The following is a 27532-nucleotide window of genomic DNA, read 5'->3' as shown; positions in this document are numbered from 1 at the left end:
AAAGCGCTGTCAAAGATGGCTCTTAAATGTAGCGGTTTGGGAGTTGCGCAAGATATCACGCGTCAACGATGCCCCCATCCCACAACCCCAAGTTTAAGTTACTATTTTCATAATAATCTCATTTTTAAAAAAAATATGTTTATATTTATATTTATGGTTAAACAAATAGCTCAATAGCTACTAATCATGAAATCGCATCGTTAAAAATAATAAATTACAAAGATCTAGTTAAGAGAAAAATATCTAAGGAACAGCGTTACTAGGCTCTTGCTAGGACCAAAGGCTTAGGATTGAACCTCAAACAAAATTAATAAACCATGTTAACCAAACCAAGGCACCACTATGCCTAGGTGGGACTAGACCAACAAAAAGGACCCAAAATTCATTACTATAGCTTGGAACCTATATTTGTAATCTCTAGACCTATCAGGCACATATCCACGAGTATTTTTATTTGTTGCATTAAAATAATTATTTGAACAAATGTCTGGTTTGATCTAATAAGAGAAAATATTTAAATAGAGGATAAAACCATGATTAATGCACACTATCTCCCCCAAGGATAGCTACATGGGGTCTTAGATAGTTGATATGAGACTTTACCATTTAACTTAGATTCATGTTTCAAGTCAATCCTTGTGGGGTTGAGACGGAGCTTCCCTTGCAAAGTAGACTCAAGTATAAGTTTACGAAAGTTCGGTTATTCAAATGAGTTCCAAATTATAATAGTCTTATATTTATAAGCTGGTGACATGGTGAAAACAACTATCAACTTAAGTAGTTCTCACCAGCTTTTGAGTGGAGTTGGCTTTTCACAATCTACTATGCATCTCCCAAGGAAAATGAGAGAGAAGGAACTCCAAAGAACACCACTTAACCAAACGTGATCCAACGTGATCCTTCTTGAAGTTATCAAAGCTAATATGACCAACATCCTATTGTGAAGCATAATTTTGTTAATGTGTAGAAATGCAACATACCATTGGTAATATTTGCATGACATCTTGCTTAAATGAGAGAACATGCAAATATTTTCAAGAACAAACTTTTGTGAGATAGCCTAAGGCCAAGTTCAAACTCGTTCGAGTAGGTTAAGAGTCCAAGGGTGCAATGTTGACAAGTAGAGTGGCTTGTTTCAAAAGTATTTATGCAATAAACGGGGCAATGTATTGCACGTTCGAGGAACGCCTGGTAATCTTTTAATTCTTTCCGTGTCCCACCTACGCAGTAAGGAAATTTGCCCGCCAAACTCATCTATAGACTCTCATGAGTAGGATAGGTCAACAGTTTTGTCTCCGGTCACCTCACGAATGTAACTCAAACATGCCAGTGGCCCGTTCAACAAATGAGAAGTGCTTCCTTCTTAAATATAATATATGCCGGTCACGTGTGAAAAAACCTTGGGCTCATTCACGGGTCGCAGACACAATTGCGACGTAGGTTTGTTCTCCACAAACGTGTAAAACCTCAAAATCGGTCTTGTGGCGGCTTAGCACCAGACTCTGCAGGCCCCGTTGAAAAACACGGTGCCAAGTTAACTAATTTACGAGAGAGAGAGAGAGATGGTCGTCCGCACATGCTACTGCTACTGCCCGGGACTCCGTCTCCCTGCTGGCTCTGGCATCTTGCGACTACTTGGGCTCTAATGAACGTATGTCATGCAAGCTGTTGCAAGGAGTTGGAGACGTATAGGAGCCGCAATGATTTAAGGCAACAGTACTTGCCATATTTTCCAGAAAGGACCCTTTCCAACCCCTCTTATTCACTGTAAAAGGGGTCCCTCCACTTGCACAACTTTGGGAAAGTCTAGTTGGCACCAAATTAGCAGAGCTTTAGCCTCTCTATCTAATGTATATCCTAATTATGAAGTGAATGTGCACAGTAATTTAAACCCCTCCGTTTGTGTGTACAACCTGATTAGCAGGTAACCCACGTTTTGAACATCACTTGAGAAAGATGAATCGTGATTTCTGTTGATCTCTTCTATTGTTACACGAATAAAAGTAGAGAACATGTTAGAATCTGTATGCCGTGAAAGCAGGCATAATGTCTCTGACAGACTATGATGTTCTAGAATGGATAATGTCTATGCTTTCCCCTACCAGGGGAAATCCAGGCTCACCTGTCAAATGAATAAGAGGCTTGCCAGCTTTATATTTGTTTCAACATGTAGCAGAAATACTTAAGGACCATCCAAAATCATTCAACAGGGATAAAAGAACTCCGTTGCTCCAGCCAAATCCAGTCTGCAGTTCCAATATAGCAGTTGCAAAAACAACAGATTAGAGGACACTCAGCACCACATTCACATAAAGAGTGCATGAAATAAGTCTGCTCTTATGTCACATCTCATAATCTTGTGCATTATATAATATGCAAAGCATAACGAGTCAAGCTACTTGTCACACGCTACTGTTTCAGGACAGGGAAGTGGACTACTATTTATATTTCACGCACATGCGTGTGCATGCGCGCATGTGAGAGAGAGAGAGAACCTGCAAATTATATTCACCACCACCTCCAGTTCCACCGCACTCTGTCGCATTGTATTTCTCCAGCATGTGCTCAGTTTTCTCAAAGACAGCATAATTAGTTTGAATCCAGCTCTGTGCAACTGATTTGGCCAGAATATATCCTTCTTGGGAGCCTGACAATACCAGGCCTTCTATGATCATATGCTGCAAAGGAGGCCAAGCATTTGGAAAGTCCCTACAAAAGGAACGCATGGTTTTGGCCATAAGCAATACATATCAAGGGCATAGACTCTTAAGTAATGAATCAGATGGTATGATTAAATTTGCTTTTATGAATCAGATGTATGATTAATTTGCTTTGCTACTGTGTATTTTAAAGCAAAATATGAAATCCTCCTCTGCATTCTTCATCGTTTGCATTGAGAAGCAGTTGAAGTTGTCACCCCTTCCCCCTTTGAAGCACCATCCCCTGCCTGATGGCCCTACCTGCCATCACTGCCACCCCTGCAACCTCACACTGCCCCACCCTCTGCTGCCTGCTTATCCCCCTTCGCTGCCACCAGCCCTCCACATTGCCCTGCTCCAGCCCATTCCCCTCTGCTGCCCTGCTCCAGCCCACGACCCTGCAAACCCAGCTCCAGCCTGAAGTAATGTTACTTTTGTGCCGCCTACCCTGCACCCCCTGCTCCAGCCCACACTGCCTGGACTGCCCCTCCAGCCCATCACCATTTCATACTGCCCTCAGCCAACACCTAACCTACACTGCCTCTGGAGTCAACCTGTCAGATGATGAATGACAGATAATGCATGATGATAATGACTGGAGGAGGAGCCTGAATAAATAGGCAAAAATAATGCCATAAGGGATGTCAGGTCAGCCAGCATAAGATGCTAAAATAGCCATCATAAAATGCCAAATAAAATGCCTAACCTAAATAATCTAGGAAATGTCTTGGTGCCCTAGCCCATTGACATGCACAAACTCAACCATGAACTAACATATTTGCCAACACCCTCTCTCAGATCATCTAATACAATACAATATATAATGATAATGTCCCATCATAGTACATACAACAAGGACCATCAAAATAGAACCATGGATACCCAAGTAGTGGGTGAGCAAGCCACCACCAAGGTGCCTTGGAGAGAAAATGGTGCTAACACCTAAAACAAAGAAGAATCATAGCAACTCTCAATATCTTTCAACAATGTCTCGCAGTAGCATACAAGACCATCCTATCAAAAGATGCCTCTGAATATACGTGACCATGGATTCCCCACCTTTAGCCAAGGCCCCTTATGCGAGCTCGAACTAGGAGCCAATCCTGCTCTTTGTCAAATAGCCAACTCATCATGAACCTCAATGTCAATCCCAGCTACAAGATTTGAACTTGCTAGACTTTAATCAATGCGTCAGGGAAAACCCTCTTGAGATATGTAATAAGGGCATGTATTTTTTGAAACCTCACTTAACATGTGGATTAATTTTTAATCACATGGTTAAGTAAATGTTGCACATGTGAGGTGTAACTGGGGTTAGAGTAAATTTACAAGTCTGAGACCTGAGAAAATCACGAGATGTCAAAGGCAAAAGTTGCTATAAGTTATGTTACACAGATACTTGGTGGTATCTAGTGCCAATTGTTGGCCTAAGTCATTCATTTGGCCATAAGTATCAGTTGGTAACACTAGAGAAATTGCGTTTAATGGTACCTAACGCCAATCTACTGGTCAAAGATGGCACAAAGACACTCGCGAATGGAGGTTGCCTAGCCAATTAAATTATTGGCTAGTCGAATTATTTTTCAAGGCACCGAAATAATTATTAGACTAATTTTCAGTGTTTAAAGACTGAATTAATTTAATATCTAATTATAGATAATACTGGAAAAACCATTTGGGAAGGTTGCCACTTGTCAAAAATGCCCATGCAAGACTGAAAAACGTCTTTAGAGGTTGAAGAGAGGCATTTTTAATATATTCAACCTGCAAGGAAAAAAGAGGGAGGAGATGCTCCGAGTGTAACCAACCTTCCTTCTCGTATAGGGTGGTAAATAACCTAATTAAGCACTATTTATAGCAATTAACAAATTCACAAAACTGAAAAGCACACTTTACCATATAATCTTGGACATTGGACATCCTATTGGACCTAAAACTGACGTCTCTTTCAGTATTTATTTAACTTAATTGAAAAAGAAGTTGATGTACAAGGGGATTCTCCCAATCCCTTTTGGTATTCCACTCCCCTTGCTGTTCAAAATGACCAGCAAGCCTTTAATCTGATTTGCCCCTTGATTTGGGCAATCAATTGCCTTCACCCGCTTTGACAAAGATGAAAAATGCCCCAAATTCAATTATTTGTTGGTCCCTCCACTTGAATAGGATAAAAATAACTTCAACCTTGTTGAATCCAAGTCGTGGAGCTTCGAGTTTATGGCACGTTTCACGAGGCTATTGCTAAACCCTAATTTCTGCAACAGATTAGGATTTACAACAAAGAAATCTAACATTTCTCAGCCTCTGGTGATCTCAACGCTGCAATCTTTGGAGCAAGGGGCTGGGGGATGAGCGAGAATGCTAAGAAGAGAGAAAATTCAAACTTTCTTCGCGAATAACTGAAGAAAATTTGTCATTTACTGTTATTGCCTTGTCTTAACAGCTTGTAGATGCAAACTGAAGGAAATCAATCATTTATTGTTGTTGCCTTGTCTCAATAGCTTGTATTAGTGTTCTCTTACCCTTGGTTGCAGCACAGAGGGAGGAGATACTGCTAGTCTGATTTGCAACCATTGGAGGACCTTCTAATCTATAGAAGAAATTAGGGTTTAGAAGCAATCTCGCAAAGCGTGCCAAAAATCGAAAGCTCTAAGACTTGGATTCAATAGGGCTGAAGTTATTTTTAGCCTATTCAAGTGGAGGGACTACCAAATAATTGAATTTGGGGCATTTTCCATCTCCATCAAAGCGGGTGAAGGCCAATTGATTGCCCAAATCAAGGAGCAAGTCAAATTAAAGACTTGCTAGTCATTTTTAACAGCAAGGGGAGTTGGAATACCGAAAGGGATTGGGAGAATCCCATTGTATATCAACTTCTTCTTCACTTAAGTTAAATAAATACCAAAAGAGACACCAGCTTTGGGACCAATAAGGTGTCCAATGTCCAAGATTATATGGTACAGTGTGCTTTTCAGTTTTGTGAGTTTGTTAATTGCTGTAAATAGTGCTTAATCAGGTTATTTACCACCCTATCCAAAGAGAAAGGCTAGTTATATGATTCCGTTGCTGGGACACCACTCAAACCCTTGATTTGGTGGGCTCGAGGCACGTGGTTGCAAGCCGAAGCTTTGTGCTAGTGCCGATTTTTAATCTCAGCTGAGAAATTACAGAACTATGTTTTCATACAATGAGATGGACTCAATCAATGATGATACCTCTCAATATGAACATTCACATGGGAATGAAGGAAATGCAATGCCTACTCTTGGACAAGCCTCAGACCATGGACAGCAAGTTGAAAACTTTGCTCTCGGGCAAGATGCATGGCCTTCAAGGCATAAGGAGACTAATGACTAGCAAAGTGAAGAGAAATTTGATGACCAATTCGAGAATCGGAGAAGGACAACAGCAAATCTCTTTGCTGAATTGGCAAAGGATCCTCAATTTACCCAATTTTTTAATGCTCCAAAGAAGGACACCAAAGGCAAGAAGAAAAAAACGTCTTTTACACCTTCAGGACAGCAAAATGCACCGAAGATAATACCAAACTCTTCACTTGAAGCTCCCAAAGATGCTAATGAAATAAAAAAGTTGATCCCTACTAGGCAAGGAATGCAAATGCAAGGTCATCACAAAAGTGCCAATCCAATGGATTTTGGACAGCTAGGCATGCACGCTATGATGGGGCAACGAGGATATTTTGGTGGAAGTATGATTTTTCATGCTATGGTTGGACAAAGACCACATACGAGAATAAATGGCACAAATCCCTATGGTATACAGCAACCAATGCATGGTATGCAAGGCCCAATGTATTCGGGTATAGCTGAAAATAATCAAAACTCTATCTATGGTAGCATTGGCTTGATGCCTGGGACACAAAGTAGCATGTTTGGTACTACATCTACACCTTCAAATGCTTAAGGGGCTCAAGGAATGAATGTTGGTCATGCAAATGACCCCTTTGGCATTGGTTTTGATGTAAATTCAGCAAATGCACCTTTTTGCAACAGCCATACATCAGCCATTGTATGACAACTTGACAACCAAAGGGGTAACAAAAGACTATGATGAGGGTGGAAAACCAATGAAGTTTGAGTCCTTCAACAGTATACAAGATAGGCTGAAAGCTTTGACTTTCATTCAACAATTTGATGCAACCTATTCAAGGGGAAACTTCACAGAGTTCTCAAAGATTCAAAAGGCAACCACTTTCTTGAAAGGGAATGCATCACAGTGGTGGTCCACTCTTTTGATACAAGGTAGAGCATCGTCAACATAGGTACAATTCAAGCAAATATTTGTATCGAATTGGTTAACAAGTACCTTTGAGGTGGACATCATGACAGCTTGAAATAATCTGGATACTAAGGAATGTAAGAGTTTGGAGCAATATAATAAGAAGTTTGGAATGCATTGCTGCCTATTACTTCTTATCGCCCTGTACCCCTTCATGAGCAAGTGGAAAAATATGTTTGTGGGCTGCCCAAAGGAATCAGGGATTTTTGCATTAAATCTGCCGTGTCTAGCACGTCTCAGCTTATAGAGTGCTGCTACAGCCAATGCTTTGTTGCATGGAAAGGATTGGGGCTTCCAAGAGAGTGGGGAGAAGCCGAATAAAAGGTTGTTTAAGGCTGAGAAAAGGGGCAGATCTGAAAATTAGTGTGAAAAGAGGCCAAAAAAACAAAGAACAAAGAAAGGGCTTGAAAACACTGGCACAACGTAGGAAATTGATGGCTGCAAATAAATGTTTTGTTTGTAAATAGGAGGGCCACATTGCAAGGGGCTGTCCTAATAGATAGCAAGCTGAAAAATCAAAAAATCAAAAAATCAAGAAAATTCTAAAAAAAAGAAGCCCAAACATCACTGGGATTGGCGCCTGATGTTGTTATGATCAACCCAATGATGATGCTATTGAGTTGTGTAGAGCATGGGGCAAAATTAGGAATCAGCATGCATTGATTTTCTTTGATAATGGTGCACGAGCCAACTTCATCTCTGTTGACATGGCCGCTCGTCTAGGCATCCGAGAGAATGAGATGGGACCCATGGGGAAAGTTGGAATGGCATGTAAAGGCCATGCACAGCCTATCACACCACTCATTGAAAAGCTTCAATTCCATATACAAGGATATGTGGACAGTAAAAAGTTCTTCATTGCTCCATTTGAGGGTTGTGATGTATTGCTTGGTATGCCATGGTGTCACTCTATGCATGCAACGATTGATTCTCGTGCAAAAAACATCACTATTCAGCATAAGGAAAAAGTACTCACACTTGATGTAAAGTTGAAAGGTGAATCTATCCCTGTTGTATCTGCAGCTGCCATTTCTTAAGTAATGAAAAATCAACTTTCAACGTACTTGGTTTTTACTAAGGATAAAGATGATAGTGAGAATGTTGGAAACATGTCTAAGTTAGAGAAAGATCGCACGTCATTTCTAAAAATGTATGCCAATTGCTTCTCTCAGTCACTTCCAAGGTAGCTACCGCCTGAAAGGCCAAAAGATCATCGCATAGATCTTATCCCTAAAAGTAGCCTACCTCATAAGCCACCCTATAGAGTCAGTGCAACCCAACAAGAGGAGATTATGAGTCAAGTAAATGAGCTGTTAGAAAAAGGGTTGATTCAGCCCAGCTCATCTCCTTTTTGTTCTCCAATGCTTTTGGTGCAAAAAAAAGATGGTTCATAGCGTATGTGCATTGATTATCATGCTCTGAACAAGATCACAATAAAGAATCGCTTTCCAATTCCCCGGATCGATAATGTTATGGATAGATTGCAAGGGGCAACCATATTTAGTCATATAGATTTGAAAAGTGAATATCATTAGATACGCATTAGACCGGAAGATGTGTCTAGGACAACTTTTAGAACATATTTTGGACTCTGAGTTTCTTGTTATGCCTTTTGGACTTATGAATGCTCCTACCACTTTTAATCGGATGATGAATCGTATCTTCAAGCCACATAGATGATTTGTGGACACTTTCTTTTATGGCATGATTGTCTATTCAAAGATCGAGGCAAATCAGAGAAAACACTTGAACATTGTGTTCAATGAACTGCGTGAGTATAAGCTGGTTATCAGTGACAAAGTAAATTCTTCTTGCATGAAATCCACTTTTTGGGGCTTTCTTTTATTGACTAGCTTTGAGGCATGATATAGAACAATTTGTTAAGACATGCATCATATGCCAAAAGGTAAAGCATGATAGGCAAAAGATGTCACGTTTGTTGTAGCCCTTGCCTATTCCAAATAGGCCTTGGCAGAGCATTGCAATGGACTTTTTTTTAAAGCTTCCTAAGACACCTACAGGGAATGATGGGATATGGACTATCATTTGCAGGTTTAATATACAAACCCATTTCATTCCGATGAGGAAGAAAATAAAGACTGATCATATGGCACAATTGTTTTTGCAACATATCTTTAAGTATCATGGTATGCCAAAGTCAATCATTAATGATCGAGACCCTCGAATGACTAGTTTATTTTGGAAGAGCTTGTTTGAGAATATGGATACCACCCTGAAATTCTCATCATCCTTCCATCCGCAGACAGATGGTCAGTCTGAGGAAGCAAATTCCACAGTGTTAGATCTTTTGAGGTGCTATGTTTCAAACCACAAGACATAGTGGTAGCAATATTTGCCCTTGGTTGAGTTTGCTTACAACAACACAGCACATAGTTTTATGGACAAAGCTTCATTTGAGATGGTTGAGGATGGCAAGAAGGTACCACCTATTCTGCAAACTAAGGATAAGATCTTTGAGGCTGATCATTATGTGGAAAACTTGGATATAGCCTATGCAAATATAAAATATGCACTTCAAATATCACAAGAAAAGCAAAAGAGAGCAGTTGATTGCCATAGACACCCTTTACAGTTTACAGAGGGTGATTATGTATTGCTGCGTTTTGAAAATGCAAGGTTGAAAAAGATGAAAGGAAGAGAAAGATTGTATCTGAAGTTGAGGAAGAGATACTATGGGCACTTCTAGGTATTGGAGAAGATCAGCGATGTGGTATATCGGCTGAAATTACCTCCACATTGGCAAATACACAAAGCCTTTCATGTCAGCTTATTGAGGCCTTTTCATGGTGATGTACAAGAGGATATGTCTACTGAAATTCAGCCTGAGGTTGAGAAGCTGGATGAGATTTTGATACATGAGCAAATTTTGGCACATAAGGAAAGAAAGGTCAAATGTAAAGTTTCCAAGAGATACTTGGTGATATTTCAAAATTATTCACCAATGGATGCCAAATGGATGGAAGAGGATGACTTGGCAGACCATCCTCAGTTGTTGCAACTTTACCTAGATACCTTTCAATTAGAGCTGACTTTAGTTCGGGCTTCTTAGGCAATAGACATTGAGCAAAGCAAAGCGTCACAAATGCTTCCTATCATACCTTCTCGCAACCTGTATGGGGATTATTGGCAATCATAGGACTATCCTACTTATGGCTTGTAGCACATGGGGGTTTGCAACCAAGGGTTGGCTGGCCCAAATGTAGCAAGATGGAGTTTGTGAGTGTTGCCCATAGCAACATTTCGAGACCCCAAAGCATTGCCTATGGTCATATGAGACAACGCAACAAGAGTGCAAAAGGGCTTGCCACCTACCCCATCGAGTTGTAGTTGTGAGAGTGTGCAACAAAAGGAAAACATGAACATGGAGAGATGTTGTGTTGAAATGACCTATTTTTTTGCTGATTTTTGATGTTTTTTAGAGCTGAATGGTTGATTTTATGAGATGATTGATTGGTTTGGAAGTGGTTTGAGAGTGTTTTGGATAGGTTGAAATGGTTTTATTAAGCTCATGATGTTTATTAGTAGAGATGTGAAGTTCTAATGATGTTCTGATATGATCTGTTTGGTCCTGATAGCTTCTGTTGAGCTTCTGTTTTGTTCTGTTTTCTCTCTGTAAGGAGGGATGGAGTATTGATTGATAGGATTTGAGATTATTTGAAATCTTATTGAGTGATTTTTGATAGTTTGGAATGGTTTTGGTATGAGTTATGTGGTTCTGATGCTTTTTGTTGACCTTCTGTAACTCTCTGATGAGCTTCTGTAGACCTTCTGTATGCTTTTGTATGTGTTCTGTTGGATGAGAGTGTAGCTTGGGAAAGTTTTCTAGCCTTGGAAAGAGGTGAATACAAGTGCAAAAGAGCTAAAAAAAGTCAAAGAAGTAGCTGTTGAAGACTCGAGTAAAGACTGGAGTGAAGTGACAGTGGTGAGCTATGAAAAGACACTGTAGTGGCTCTGGTGCCTCTTCATATCAGACATACCTCTTAGGAGGTGCATCCACAACCTAAGAAGGATTATTGAGGGTTATTATCGAGTGATTGTAGTGAGGAGATGATGTACTATTGATAGAGAGAGAGAGAGAGAGAGTCAAAGATAGACAAATCTATCAAAATAGTGTGATTGTATATGAGAGATTGAGAGAGAAGACTATGAAGATATTGAAGATGAATACTATGTGATGTATTTCCATTCAAAGATGATGTATTCCTTTGCTTTCTTTGTTATATTGATGGATTTTGTGAAGATGTTAAAGAATATGGTTTATTCTATCAAATCCGTGGAAGATCTACATGATGTTGCATGAAGATTTGTTGTGCCTGGTGTTCTTTTCTTCATTGTGATCATATAAAACCTAATAAAAAAAGCTTGTTGATGTTACAAGATAGATTTTCTTGCAAGAGAATTCCATTTTCCTTGATGTTCCTCTTGGGGCTCCATGTTTTTGGTGCGCAGCCGGGGAAACTTGCCATCAACAAGCACCAAAAGAGGCTAAAAATAAAGGAAATGGCATTACCAAGAAGAGAAGAATTCAATGGATGTTTGTAAAGTTCCTTCTTCCACTGAAGAGTTGGAATTTCTCATAATCAAACCCACTTTCCACAAGAAGTTCATCCCACAATGGCGGAAACACATCACCATCATGATGCATGCTCTATGTGGTGGACAGTTTCCTCTTCCTGTTGAAGCAGCAGAAACTTGTATCTTGGTGGCAAACTGTTTGGGAATAAACTGAAGAGCAGAAACAAAGAGAATGACCATCCATGGAAGATTTGACATTCATTGAGAAGTTTCCAGACATCATCAAGTGGGAGATTGTGAAGAAGCTTCAGGAGTCTTGGTCTGTAGAGGTTCACGAAGACAAGAAGGAAAAGAGTTGGAATTTGTTCGTGGATGCTCAATAGCAAGATACGTGGGATGCTTGGTGTTCTGACAATCTTTTGTTTATCCAATTGGCAACCCACTGGAAGTTGGTATACAGAGTATTCTTTACAACATACACTGTTGAAACCATCGGTAGCTGGCATTACTATGACGATGGCACCACCACAATGCTCAAACATATGCATTTTGACACCTTCAGAACCGAATATCTTCCTCTGTGCAGTGGCATGAAAGCAGAATTCAGAGTCGTTGAAAAGGAAGAAGTTGAAGAAATGTTGGCAAGAGAGTCCTCCAGAGACTGAAGTCTTCTGTTATCCCTCAGTGAGGCACTAACAACATAGTGGAGCCAACCCCCTGATGAATGACGCAATAAAGAGGCAAGCGTTAGAACGAGTCCAGAGGTACGTGAGAAGAGAGAAAGCAAAAATCAAAGCTCAAAACGAGCTCGCAGCAGAAGCCGCCTTTGACGCCCTTGCGGAACTCTTTACAGAAGTCCCAATGGCACATCAAGCCCTTTCTCCTCCTGCTGGAGGTCTACTTCCAAGCCAAATCCGTCCTGGAAATATTGATGACAAGCCAGCGAATGTAGTTCCATTGCCAGTTTTTAAGGGAGAGTACAATGAAGATCCTGATCTTCATGTAGCAGAGTTTATGGTAGCATATGTAGCTAACAATGCCAGAACCCCTAAGCATTGGCTAGCAATATTCCCCGCCACTTTTAAGGGCACGACGTTTCAGTGGTATGAGAGACAAGCAGCAGGAACTTTTGGCACATGGGACGACCTGAAGTTGGCCTTCCTCACTAAATTCAGGCGTGAAGGTTTTGAAGAGCGGATGCGAAAGGAATTTATGAATTTAAGTCAGTCCTCTAAAGAAAGAGTAGAAGCTTATGTCTCACGAATGGAATCCATCCTGAAGAGATGGACTAACCATAATCTAGATGATGGCATTCAGAAGGGGGTGTTTCTCAGAGGATTACAACCAGAAGTCCATAAGTTTGTGGAGCTGCAAAGACCAGCCACACTGCAAGCTGCAACAGAAGGTGCAAGACTGTACGATGAAGTGGAAGCTAGATTGGCGATGAATCCAGGAAGCTTCGTATATGTGTGGATTTCCACAAGTTGAATTCCAAGACCAAGAAGGATCACTTTCCTATCCCTTTCACAGACCAACTATTGGACATAGTGGCAAGACATGAGCTTTATTCCCTTCCGGATGGATTCAGTGAATATAACCAAGTGCAAATAGTAGAAGAAGACCAATCTAAAACAACCTTCACCACAGAATGGGGGACCTATGCTTACCGAGTGATGCCGTTTGGACTCTGCAATGCCCCTGCTACGTTCCAGCGAGTCATGATGGCCGCATTCCAAAATCATCTGCACGACTTTATTGAGGTGTATTTGGATGACTTCTGTGTCTATAGTTTGATCCGTGAACACTGGGGACATTTGGAACAATGCTTTGACCGATGCCGAGAGTATGGGATTTTCCTCAACCCCGACAAATGCATCTTTGGGGTCTCTTCTGGAGTTTTGTTGGGCCACATTGTCTCTGCACAAGGGATATTAACAAACCCTGCAAAGATCGAAAAGATTGCAACTTTGACAGCATCCACCAACCTCAACCAGTTGAGGGGATTCCTAGGCCACGTGGGTTACTACAGAAGGTTCATAGCCCATTTTGCAACAAAGGCAACCTCCTTGCACAAGCTTCCGAGGAAAGATCCACAGTTTATTTGGACAGAAGAATGTGACAAAGCCTTCAACACTTTGCAGCAGTATCTGATTGAGGCACCCATTCTACAACCTCCTGACTAGACGAAAGAGTTTCATGTACACACTAATGCATCAGTTGAAGGGCTAGGTGCTGTCCTATGTCAAAAGGGTCCCTCCAAATTAGATCAGCCCATCTATTACGCAAGCCGAAAAGTCACTGATAGGAAACGGAACTATACAGTGACAGAGCTGGAGTGCTTGGCAATGGTGTTTGTCCTAGAGAAGTTTCGCCACTACCTTCTATCTACCCACTTTAAATTTTATGTGGATCATGAGGCCCTGTCCTTCCTGATGAACAAAGCTGACGTGAAAGGACGAATGATGAGATGGCTCTTATTATTCCAGGAGTTCGACTTTGAGATAATTACCAAATCTGGTCGTTCCCATGTTCCAGCTGATCATCTGTCGCGTATCCCACAGACTGCATACGAGGAGCAGGATGATCCAGACCTCCCTGATGCTTCCCTATTCCTGGTAGAAACTGTAACCCCCTGGTATGCAGACATTGCAAATCTGCTAGCAACCCAACAGTACCCTCCTGGCATCTCTAGTCGGAAAAGGAAGAAGCTTATGTTAGAATCAGCCCCCTACATCCTGTTAGGCGGTGCACTATACAAGAAAGGCAAAGATGAAGTACTAAGAAGATGTGTTGCAGGAGATGAGATTGGGATTGTTTTGAAGGCTTGCCATGACGAGCCATGTGAAGGCCACTTTGCAGGAGAAGCTACAGCCAAGAAAGCTCTGTTAGCAGATTACTGGTGGCCGACCATCCACAAGGATGCTTATGATTACTGTAAAAGATGTGATGCCTGTCAGAGGATGGGGAAACCCACAAAGACCAGTGCTATGCCACTGCAACCTATCCTTCCTTTGAAGCCTTTCGAGAAGTGGGGCATCGACTTCGTAGGCCCGATCGATCCTCCTACTAGAAGGAAGCAGAACAGATACATCCTCGTATGTACCGATTATGTCACAAAGTGGTGCCAGGAAAGCTCTGTTAGCAGGTTACTAGTGGCCGACCATCCACAAGGATGCTTATGATTACTGTAAAAGATGTGATGCCTGTCAGAGGATGGGGAAACCCACCAAGACCAGTGCTATGCCACTGCAACCTATCCTTCCTTTGAAGCCTTTCGAGAAGTGGGGCATCGACTTCCTAGGCCCGATCGATCCTCCTACTAGAAGGAAGCACAACAGATACATCCTCGTATGTACAGATTATGTCACAAAGTGGTGTGAAGCTAAAGCCCTAAAGCGAGATGATGGTAACAGCGTGGCCCTGTTCATGTACGAGAATATCATCACCCGTTTTGGCAGTCCCTTAGAGCTGGTAACTGACAGAGACACTCATTTCATTAATAAAGTCATGGAAGAGTTGACAAAGTTGTATAAGATCCGCCATCGCAAGTCCACTCCTTACTACTCCAGAGTCAACGGCCAAGTCGAAGTCACCAATCGCATCCTCTACTCGATCGTGATAAGAACAATTGCCGCACATCGTCGAGATTGGAATGATCGACTTACAGAGGCCCTCTGGGCATACAGAACCTCCCATAAAGCAGCAACAGGACAGACACCCTTCCAGCTGGTGTATGGTACAGAAGTTGTTTTCCCTGTTGAATTGGAATTGTCCTCTTTGCGAGTGGCTATCAAAGAGCGTTTAGGGAACGCTGATTCACTACAACGCCGTCTCCTACACTTGGAATGTTTGGATGAAACTCGCAGGATTGCTCTACAGTGCATGGAAGCCACGCAAGCTCGACGTAAGGCTTACCATGACAGCTTCATCAAGCACAAGGAGTTCAAGGAAGGTGATTTGATCCTAGCCTATGATTCACGATTTGGCAAGCTTCAACAGCGGTGGATGGGCCCATATAAGGTACTTGTTGTCAACCCTAATGGCTCTTTCTAAGTGCAGACCGTTGATGCCTTTGATGATCCCTTCCTGATCAATGGCTATCGCCTGAAGAAGTACTTTGCTCCCTGGGGATCTTGACAATCACGGTCACCTGATCCTTACCCCCGTTGGCGTGGCACTGTAACTCTTATGATGCTACTTCTGATAGCCGTTCTTCAGCCACTCTTGATGAGGTGGACACAATCCTCTGTCCCCTCAGCCCCACCTTCCAGCCTTGATCTCTTATTCTCTATTTTCCACCAGCGGCAGTGACAAGATGGATTCTGACAAGTGGTATTTTTACCATTCCCTTGCTTAACTCGAAGAAAAAAAAGGAAAAAAAACAATATACATATCGGTCATGGGAGAAAAGGACTTCGGTCCCTCTCATGCCGACCTATTCTTCGAGAAAAGGTGGAAACACCCTCGGGAGTAGAAGAAAAAGAAAAGAGAAAAAAGAAAAGAAACAAAAAAAAAAAACTGTTATAGGAAAAAATGAAGAAATTCCTTGTCATAGCACGCCTCGCTTCAAGAAAAGGTGGCAAACACCCTTGGGCGGAAAGCTGGCTGTGGAAAAGGTGGTAACACCCCGTAGTTCAGGATAACTAACACACCAGCAGAAAATTGTCCAAAGAAATTTGAAGCCACCTCCCTTGATGCGCTGTCTCTGCAACTTCATCAGTCGGTCTACCCCCTTTCGCAGACAATCTTTTCTACAACCAATTGAAGAACCAGATCTCATGGCTACCTCCCTGGGTACGCCTCTTCAACAACTGACGACGCGATCTTCATCGACAAACAATTGAGTGACGCGAGCTTTCATCCTAACCGGATGGGAAAGTGAGTATAGTTGCCCTCCTCTATCTATCAACAGAGCGTGAGACAGAGAGAGGTAAGTGACCAGTCTTTTTTCTTTAAATCAAATGAGGTGAGCAGTGTGAATGAAGTGTTGCACGCACGGAATGGGCCTCTCAATGCACAAAGCACAATCTGTTCTGTGCACTGCACTATAAGGCTCCCTGGCCTTCGTTCTTGCACCGTATGCCGGTACAGGGCGGGATGCACAATTGCACCAGCAAATGCGCACAAGGTATACAACCTTTGCACAAGTGACCGTGAGAATTACATCAATGGGTTTCAGGGTATGGTTGCCCTCTTGTATCTATCAAGAGAGCGTGACACAGAGAGTGGGCTGAGTGTGACTGGAGTTTCTTCAATCAATTACCGAGAGGTGAGATTGAGGGACGTTACGACACTTGGAGTCAGGTACGTTCCCGTTTTCCTATGCACCCACGGGGTGGGTCTCTACCATCATCACAGGAAACGTCACCCTGTTCTGTACACTGCACTGTAAGGCTCCCTTGCCTTCCTCCTTGCACCTATGCCAGACGGGTTGGACGCACTAATGAACCATCAACTATGCACCCTGGCATACTCCCTCTGCACCATTCCCTTATCGATTCCTAAACCGGGTACGAGATATGGATTTCAATCATTATTCCTCGAGTGTCATGGGATGAGTGATTGCTCTTTCATTCCATATGAGTGATTATGAGTTGAGTGTAATATCCCTCGCCATCGACGAATTTCCTGCGATTCCTTCAACCAGCTACCTCCCTGGGTGTTGCCGCGTGGTCCCTGCCACGAAGGCCGTGTGCTGAAGCGAACCTTGGTACCTCCTGCAGCAGCCGACAACGATGGTGGACGTGCCATCGACAATCAACCTTGATTTTCGACAACATGGGCCAAGTTTTTCTAACCCTATACCTTCTGTTTCTCAGTGACGTTCATGTTTTAAGTGTGGGGACGTTCGTGGTTGGTTTGTTTAGTGGTCCTAGGTCCCTGTTGCTCGGTTAACCCTGTCCGTTAAGGTCTTAAGTGTGGGGACGCGTCCCTGCACGTCTACATTGCATACCCCTCTGCATATGCCTCAACCTGCTCATGCGTGTATACCATGACTTGCTTTTACCCTGACAGGGTCCCTTCCCACCCACCCATTCATTTTTCACCCACCCATCTCCTGTCACCCCTCCTTTGGGGCTGTTCCTCCTTCATTTCTCTTTTTCCTTTATTTTGCTGTGTTTCTATGTGAACACACCCTACGTTCAACGGAATCCCTATCTGCCCTTCTACCCCTGTTCGTCCCTTTGAACTGTCCAATTTTTCTTTTCAGTCACCCCTGTTCCGGTGCACGATTTTCGAGTTATTAATTTTTGCAGCATTTTTCGCACATTAGCCGGTTTTCCATGTGAACGCGCTACATCATAGCCCTGACAACCACTTTCTCCCTGCCATTTTTCCTTTTTACTCCGTGTCGTTCCGATGCACGGTTTATCCAATATTAATTTTTGCGGTTTCTCGGTACTTTCGTGCATCTTTTTGACATTTTTTCATGTGAACCTGCCCTGTTTGCATCGGAATTCCAATTTGCTTTCACAGTCGTGTCCACCGCGCCTTCCCCCACCTTTTTCCTTTTTCCTCCACCCTCTTTCGACTTTTGGATTTTTAATTATTAATTTTTACATGTGTTTTCGGGTGTGTTTTTGGTGTTTTTCGTATGTGAACCCCTCCTACTTCAATCGGAACTGCGTACTAACATGACCACCCTATGCCACCCCTTCCTGTGGACATTTTTCCTTTTTACTGCATGTCATTGCGGCACGCGGTTCGTTCAATATTAATTTCCGATCCCCTTTTCGGGTCTGTTTTTTGGGTTTTTCCCATGCGACCACGTCTTATCTCAGTTGGAACCATGTTTTGATGTGATAGGATTGTCGAGCACGTCTTTCTACACATTTTTCTTTTTTCTTGCACCTCGTTCCGATGCACGGATCTTCCGATATTAATTTTCGTTTGCGTTTTTGAACCCGTTTTTTACGTTTTTTGCATGTGAACGCCTTGTCTTTCCCCCGAAACCCCCGTTGCACGTTTCCCCTGTCTTCCTCCTGCCGTCCTGCACAATTTTTGTTTTTATGACATTTCGTTTCGATGCCCGAATTGGGAGATATTAATTTTTCCTTGTTTATACGTGATTCGCGCAACTCGTCCCGCGCATGAACACGCCCGTTTTCGATTTTACGAGTCTCAACATGCCTGGTCGCGTCCGCGTGCCCCGTACCGACATCCCGGCGCTATTTCAATCCAGTTACGGCAAATTTTTTAACCCCGCCCCGCACATGCGCGCGGGACGGGGACACGCCTTTCTTTTATGGTGGATACCCTTCTTCCCTGGATACCCATCTACCCCCATGGGTACCCCACGGGTACCCTTTCACCCCCCCCCCCCCCCCCCCGCCCCCCATGGGCACCTCACAGGCACCCTTCCCCCCCCCCCTCATGGACACTCCCCCCTTTTCTCCCCCCCCCCCTTTCTCTCTCCCCGACACCCTTTCCCTCCCAACCACCTCCCTCCCTCTCTCCCTCTCCCTGCGTTCTTCCTCTTCTCCATCTCCATCTTCTCCCTCCTCCTCTTCTCCTCCCTCACTCCTCTCCTACCGCTCCGCCCTCGCCTGCGGACGCCACACGCCCCTGCCGCCGCTCCTCGTGGCCGCCCGCCCTGTCATCTGACGCCACGCGCCCCCACCCGTCGAGCGCCACGCTGCCTGGGCGCCGCCTCCCGCCCCACCCTGATTGCAGATGTCATCCTCGCCCGCCTTCAGCGCCCTGTCCGCCGCCTCCTACCCGCCACGTACCCCAATTCCCCATCCCCCCACCCAAGCCCCCTATTCCCCCTTCCCTTACCCAACCCCTCCAAGCCCCCCTTCCCCCCCCAGGCACAACCCCACCACTCCCACCCCCCTCCAAGTCCCCCCTTCCCCCCCCCCGGCACAACCCCACCACCCCAGTCCCCTCCAAGCCCCTGTTCCCCCCCCCAGCCACACTCCCACCCCGCAGAAACCCCTTCTTAAGTCCCCCTTTTCACCCGCACACACCCGCAGAAACCAACCGCCCACCGCAGAAACTGCAGATCCCCTTTTCAGTCCCTAGCCCCCTGTCTCACACGCGGTGGTTGTGCGGTGTGTGTGCACGTGTGGTTGTGTTCGTGTTCGAATGCGAGAGTCCGTTCGAGGCTATTCACGCGCGGGATGCGCGTTAGCTGGTCCATGCGGTGGTGCGCACCAGCCGGCTGTTCACACGCAACTGACACACAATCCTTTCTTGGGTATATTCTCGGATTTTTAATTTTCAAAACCCGCAAACCCTAAAAATACATTTAAAATTTAAAAAATTCATTAAAAATCAATTAAAATTCAAAAAAATTACGAAAAAATCTTGAAATTTTTCCAATCTTTTCACAGTAAAATACAATATTTTTCTAGACTGAAATTTTCAAAAAAAAATCAGAAATATTTTAAAATTAAAAATTCTTTTAAAAATAGACACAAAATGAAACAAAATTGATAAAAATTTCAATTTAATTGCAGAAAAATTCCTAAAAATTTCATTAACTTTTTTGCTTATTTTTGGAAGATTTTCTAAGCTGAAAATGATGTGTCATTTTATTCCATTATTATTTTATGGTAAAAATACTTCATTAAATACCTAAATTCATTAAATACCTAAATTCTTGAAAATCTCTTTAATTCAAAACACAAGCTGAAAATTCTAGAAAAATCCAGATACCTTGGTTTTTTTTGGATTGCTGACCTACATTTTGGAATTGAGAAATGCGCATTCATTGCATACACACACACCTACTTTCAGGTACTTTTCCTTTTATATTTTTTATTTTTTCGGCTATCCCAAAATCCACGCTTAATTTTTAATATGAATCCTAAATACCACCATGACGCGTGCTTGCATCAAACACACCTTTTTCTAATTAAAATGAATCCGCCGTTCACTTAGCACGCGCTATGTGCGCTTAAGAGACTTTAATATTTTTAATAAAAATGAATCAGTCATCACAAAAGCACGCGCTGGCAAAAAAACGCTCCACATCACCTTAATTTTTAATAAATGAATTTGCATTTAGAGACCCAGTCTGGGTATCGAAGTCCGGGATTCGGATTAATGTACCGCTTCAACCTAATAATTTGTAATTAAAATTTTAAGAAGGAACCATCGTTTTCTTGTTAAGGTTTATCACTTAATAAAAATTTACCCATTTCTTAATAATTCATAAAATGAATCTTTCATTAAATTAATTCCCCCTCACTGCACTTATTTCTCATTTTTAATGAACTCGTTTCATGAGATGGATACGCGAAGTCTTCGAAGTTGTCTCCATGGTCAAACCTGATTATCAAAGTTGTGGTCATGATAAATATGGGTTGTTATGTTTTGATTCAATTTCTTTGATACGGTTAAGAGTACGGTGTATAGTTTATTTTTCTTTATTGCCTGATACGGGGATTTGAGTGTTTGCATGTTACATAGCATGAAGCTTTCGGTCGCATATATATAGAGGTCATGTCGAATTTTTTCTAGGTTGTGGTTTGCTTGGGGATAGTTGGTCGAGTCACGTTTTACCACCTTAGTTGATATCTTATCCTTGGTTTTTGTTTATTGCTTTGCAAGCATTCTCTTTGTTTGTCTGTTTTTGTGATGTGTGTGTGTATGTAACCATCTGAATGGCGCTCTCATGCTCCTCCCTCGATTCAGTATGTTCCTTTGACTGTCCATGATTATTTTGTTACTGGATTCGGATGTTGTCGCTAAAGCGGGCTTGTCCAAGTTCGTGGGCCTTTCTTTCCCACTGGTTTCAGATGATCCTTCCCTTTGTGACGAGTTTTTAACATCTTACAGCAAGAGGTCAGGTCCAGTCCGCGGCACTACTGTTCTTCTGACACCGAAGAGTCTAGGCAAGGCTCTTGGTCTGCCATATCGTGGGGAGTCTGTCCCTGCTGCCAGACAATTGTTCACTAATAACGATATTTTGAAGCTGTTGCAAAAGCAGACTCAAGATGTTCTTGATCTGAAGAAGATCATTACCACGTCAGGAGTGGGTATCTCCGTGATTTCCAATCCCCTATGGAAACAACTATATCAATTCTTTCAGGACAGGTTCATGCCTGCAAAATCCCCATCTCATTATCTTTCCAAGAAGTTGTTTACAGCTTCACGAATGATTTTAAAAGGCATAGCTATTGATTGGAGTACTTACCTCCTCTCCAAGATGGATCACCACTTTATCCGAGCTACTCAAGGAAATGTGACTAATGTTACATTTGGATCCTTCCTCTATGTCTTCTTGCTACATGTTGCCCCTGCAAAGGAAGTTCCTTTATCTCCAGTTGATCCTCCAGAAGTTTCTCCTCCGCCTCATAATGAAAATGATGATGTGATAATTGAGAATGATGATTCTCCTCCTCCCCTGGTCATTCAGAGAAAACACCTCAAGAGGGTGGCAGATTCCGTGCCTATTCCTCCAGTTCCAGCGACAATTCTTGCTCAGTCTTGCAGTAGCTTGCATGCATTCCTTCAGATGCCAAATCTTTTCAGAGCCCATAGAGATGGAATGCTCGAACTTACTATTCCTTCTGTTCACCGCCTGGTAACAGGAGATGCTATTCCATTCCTGTGCAGGAATATCCAGAGTTCTATTGAACTTTCGATGATTGCCTGTATCCAGCAATTATATTCTTCATTTTATGATGAAGTTCAACAGTCTAAGGAGAAATTGAATAAGACCAATATTGAGTTAGCCTCTGCTCAAGAGAAATTCTCTGACCTTTATACGTAAATGGAGCAGCAGACTAAGCTCGTGGATACTCAGAAAGCTGAAATCTCAAAGTTGAAAGCTGAGTTGATAGAAGCTAGATCTCCAGTCTGCAGATCCTTCTATGCGCTTAACTGCTCATTTTACTTGGTACCTGGCGTATATGCATAGGCATTCTCATAATGATTCAAAGCCTATTTCAAAGTTGTGCATAAATGTCAATGTGAGCATCGATTCCCAGCAACTGGATGTCTTGTACTTTCATGCCCTCTGTTTGCCTAGCAGATACCTTGTCATGTTGGAAAGGATGTGCTGCCTTCAATTTTTTCAGAATCCTCCCAAGACATTTGTAGATGAATCCTTGTCCATGGATCGTTTTCGAAATAACCAATCTTCAAGAGGGATCATCTTCATTAATACCTTTGCCATGTATGGTGGATGATTTTTAATGATAAATCTCTTTTTTTGGAGTCATCCAGATCGTTGTGTTGTGTGTAGTGTTTGTGTTGTGGGTTAATTTATGTGATAAGATCGTGATAGTTGCCTATTCGATTTATTTTCGTGCGAGCTACATTTTGAAGAATTGTGGTGATGGTGTTGCTGGTTGGATAGTTGATGATGCTGATGCAAAAGAAGAAATCTCTTATATCCTTTACAAGTTTGTTGTGATTTCCAGTTTGATAAGAAGTGTTAATATATAAAGGGTTTTCCTTTCGTTGTATTCTTTATATCAGATACAGGTTTAAAGTTGGGATCGTGGTTGGATGGACTATTTTTGAAGATTTATTGACGATCAAAGTTAAGCTTTTGAATGAACTTGTATTCCCTTTTTCCTGGGTCGCGATGACGCTTCCTTATTAAGTGTAGGAATATATTGAGTGTTGAAATGACCTATTTTTTGGCTGATTTTTGTTGGTTTTCAGAGCTGAATGGTTGATTTTATGAGATGATTGATTGGTTTGGAAGTGGTTTGAGAGTATTTTGGATAGATTGGAATGGTTTTATTAAGCTCGTGATGTTTATTAGTAGAGATGTGAAGTTCTAATGATGTTCTGATATGATCTGTTTGGTCCTGATAGCTTCTGTTGAGCTTCTGTTTTGTTCTGTTTTCTCTCTGTAAGGAGAGATGGAGTATTGATTGATAGGGTTTGAGATTGTTTGAAAGCTTATTGAGTGATTTTTGATAGTTTGGAATGGTTTTGATATGAGTTATGTGGTTCTGATGCTTTCTGTTGACCTTCTGTAACTCTCTAATGAGCTTCTGTAGACCTTCTGTATGCTTTTGTATGTGTTCTGTTGGATGAGAATGTAGCTTGCTAAAAGAAATCAAAGAAGTAGCTGTTGAAGACTCGAGTAAAGACTAGAGTGAAGTGACAGTGGTGAGCTATGAAAAAACACTGTAGTGGCTCTGGTGCCTCTTCATATCAGACATATCTCTTGGGAGGTGCATCCACAACCTAAGAAGGATTATTGAGGGTTATTATTGAGTGATTGTAGTGAGGAGATGATGTACTATTAATAGAGAGAGAGAGAGAGAGTCAGAGATAGACAAATCTATCAAAATAGTGTGATTGTATATGAGAGATTGAGAGAGAAGACTATGAAGATATTAAAGATGAATACTATGTGATGTATTTCCATTCAAAGTTGGTGTATTCCTTTGCTTTCTTTGTTATATTGATGAATTTTGTGAAGATATTGAAGAATATGGTTGATTCTATCAAATCCGTGGGAGATCTACATGATGCTGCCTATGAAGATTTGTTGTGCCTGGTGTTCTTTTCTTCATTGTGATCATATAAAACCTAATAAAAAAAGCTTGTTGATGTTACAAGATAGAATTTCTTGCAAGAGAATTCCATTTTCCTTGGTGTTTCTCTTGGGGCTCCATGAGAAAAGGAGAATAGAAAAGACAACAAGAAGATGAGAAATTTTCATTGAATCTGAAATGAATGTTGAATACAATGGTAGACTAATCAATCCCTACATGCCGCCTAAAGCATCAATGAGTGCACCAGATCAGGCTGAAAAATGATGACAAAACTTGAGACGGTGATGGTGACAAGGATGGTGACAAGGACGGTGATGGAGTGTCCTCACCGCAGATGGAGACAAATGCTGCAATCTAGCTGAAAACCTGCAAAAGTAAGAAGAGGATGTTCGCCCAAACTAGAGGACAGCTATAAATAGCCACAAGTACTGAAATTGGTAGAGCAACAGCTTCATAATGAAATAATCCAGTCGGCTTGATCAAAACTGGCCAATCAATCCACATAGGGGACGAAAATGCTGACATGACATAAATTGTGGGCAACTTGAGCAAAATTGCTGATGTCCTAAGCTAGCCACCTGCACTACACAGTGTGAACACACCTAAATTGATTGAAAAAGAAAGAAATGTGTACTCTAGAAAGAGTTGCCTCCTCTGTAAACACTTGACAAATCTATCAAAGCTCCTAATGCCCGTCTAACTCAGATGGAGACTCACAAGCAAGAAATGATTGTGCATGATAAACATGACTACAAACACCCCTTATCAAATCCTAGATGTGGTTGAAGGCTGAAGAAGATGCAGATCCAAGGGTAACAAGAGGAACGTCAATGCCGATGAAGTCCATCATCCCCTCTAAAAGGTATGAGAGGTACGAGGGAACCACCGAAGAAGTGAATGGGGAAAGGGATGGAACTTGTGAAATAGATGGCACATAGGTGATCTTGGGTGTGAATGCCCTGTAAAGGCCCCTTACACTCTCCCGTATGCATATTACTTTACAATGTGAACTCACCCTTACGGGTGTAAGTGTACCGTACCCTAAGTATAAATACATTCTTTTATTCTTTGTGTTTACCACATTGGTACACACCTATTCATTGACTCTCACTCTCACACTCACTCACTCTTCACTAAACTCCTGCTGCACCTTGATTGACGTATGTGCTCTTTGCTTCCACTTGTACTCATCAAATTGCTATCAGAGCTGATGGTCCATGCAAGCAACTACAGCATCGACAGCCATAGGCAATAGTCGCCAGCTGTAGGCGATAGCCATAGGATTCAAGTCAACGAGACAGCGACAATCATCAAGCCCAATTAAAAGTAGCACAAGACTAGGAGAGAGGCGCTGACGGCAACAAAGTCCCAGACGGCATGCAATGGACGAGACCAACACGCGGGGCTGGAGCGAACACACACACCAGGCGCCAAGCGTCAGATGGAACATGACCAATCAATGGGACCAACATGCGTCGTCAAACGGGGGACAACAGATGGCTAACATGCAGCACCTGTCGGGCTGACAAGAGCCAAGTAAGAAACGGGCATGTTAACGACCTTTAATTTCAATCAGGAATTTCCTATTTCTCTCCCTTCTCTATCGAACATTCACACACGTAAGCATAGAACATAAATATGTGCAAATTAGCTCTTGAAAATTTGGGGCTTTTTCCAAATTTGGTGCCGGACACATATTTCAATGACTCTTGACCCATAAATTGCAAACATTGGGTACACATGCCTTAAAAAATTTTGGGGATTTTTCAAGTGTAAGTGAAATTTTGCTCGATTGAGCCAATTTCTTTGGAATTTGTGCACTCTTAGATCCCAAAATTTGGGACTTCTGCAGAATTTGTAAAATTTCTACAACATTTGTCCGCATTTGATGTTTGCTGTAATAATTTTGCGACTTTTCACATTGGTGATGCACTTTGAATTGATTTGAGGCTTGACAGTGAAATTTGCAACAAATTCACTGTTGAGTGGGAGAAATATGAACTTTGAATGCTTCAAATGTTGTAAAAGGGCAGCTTCTCTTGGTGTATGTATTGCTAAATGCTCATTATGCAGTAAAACAGTGGTATACACAACATTTGAGTTATTACATTTGGGCATTATGGTGATGTATTACTAAAGTGGGAACAATCATTAATACAAATGTATTATATTTGATTTGCATATATGCTGTAATCAGTACTTGAGACTGAAATTGCAGCTAAACATCTACTTCTTGGACACCTTGGAAGTACAAGTGTGTGTACTTGCTGTTACATTTAGCAAGCTTGCTATTGGCTGAAAGCATTCAGCCCTTTATTGTAGTTTTTTATTGCTGAAGATGGCTGGCAGTGCATCTACATCTAACACAAAGAATCTCTTTGAGATTCGTAAATTTGATGGCAATGGCTTTGATCCTTGGAAAGATCGTATGCAAGGTTTGCTCTTTCTAGAGGATTGTGATGATGCTTTGGCAGAACATAAGCTTGTTGCTTTGCCATATGAGGATTGGGATAAGATGAATAAAAAGGCCATTGTTTACATTAAAATGGCAGTCACAAATAATATATTGGTTGCTATAAAGGGACCCGATACTACCTATGCAATTTGGGAGAAACTAAAGGCTACTTATGAGAATACAACTCCTATCAATCAGATATATCTCATACGAAAGTTGGTCAACTTGCAGCTTCATGAGTCAAAGCCTAGCATTTGAATGCTTTCACTGGTATTTTGAGCCAGTTACAAGATGCAAGCTTATCAGCTTTTGATCCTAAATTAAGGGCTATCTTCTTGCTCGTGACCTTGCCTTATTCATGGGAAGCATTGGTTGTGTCATTGAGCAATAACCCCAACTTGACATTTGATGGTATTCGTGGTTCTATTCTCAATGAAGAGATTAGACATAAGGCAAGTGGAGAAAATAGTGGATCAGCCTACAATGTAAGAGGAAGAACTGAAAAAAGATCTAATGCTACAAATAAAAACAAAAATCATAGCAAAAGCAAGGAAAAATAGCAAGATATAACATGTTATCAATGTAGTCGCAAAGCCCATAAAAAGCCTGATTGTTGGTACTTTAAAAGGGAACAAGAACGCAAGAAGCAAGCTAATGCAAAAGGCAAAAAGAATGAAAAGGATGGCACCTCTACCCCTAAAGAGACAAAAAGAGCAAATGTGGTATCTAGCGTTGTTATTGAGGAGATAGAAGAGGATAAAGATGTTGATTTGCTAGTTGCATTTTCAGATCCACGTGCTCTGACAATGGAGGGCATGTACATCACTAAAACGGATGTGATAGATGCTTTGTTGTCAGCTCATGATGGTTTGTCACAATTGAGGATTGTTAACAACACTGCTTCATTTCATGTAACTTTATCTTTGGAGTGTTTCTCTTATGCAAAAGGTAATCTTGGAAAATTCTACCTTGGCAACAATCATGCATGTGATATTGAAGGAATGGACACCATACACATGGCTCTTGAAAATGGTAAAGAACTAATCCTTCATGATGTTAGGTATGTACCTAGCATC

General features: G+C 41.9%; 1 protein-coding gene across 3 annotated transcripts in view; it reads right to left on the bottom strand.

Moving 5' to 3' along the window:
- Window positions 1–1947: 1947 nt before the first annotated feature.
- The window catches only part of TRE1 (trehalase 1), a 70740-nt gene continuing 45155 nt past the window's right edge, over window positions 1948–27532 (bottom strand). Inside the window, exons 11-12 of one of the 3 annotated variants that reach the window (XM_087664771.1) lie at window positions 2496–2709; window positions 1948–2246 (exon numbers count right to left, since the gene is read on the bottom strand). In XM_087664771.1, the coding sequence (XP_087520897.1) occupies window positions 2163–2246; window positions 2496–2709 (298 nt within the window). In that variant the 3' untranslated portion in view covers window positions 1948–2162. Of the gene's footprint in view, window positions 2247–2495; window positions 2710–27532 lie in introns of those variants that run through there. The other 2 variants (XM_087664772.1, XR_015688187.1) reach the window with 2 other exon arrangements.

Source organism: Lygodium microphyllum, chromosome 23, assembly GCF_053477565.2.
Source record: "Lygodium microphyllum isolate KBCC chromosome 23, Lygodium_microphyllum_v1.1.10, whole genome shotgun sequence".
Classification (NCBI taxonomy): Eukaryota; Viridiplantae; Streptophyta; class Polypodiopsida; order Schizaeales; family Lygodiaceae; genus Lygodium; species Lygodium microphyllum.
This window is presented reverse-complemented; position numbering and strand designations above follow the sequence as displayed.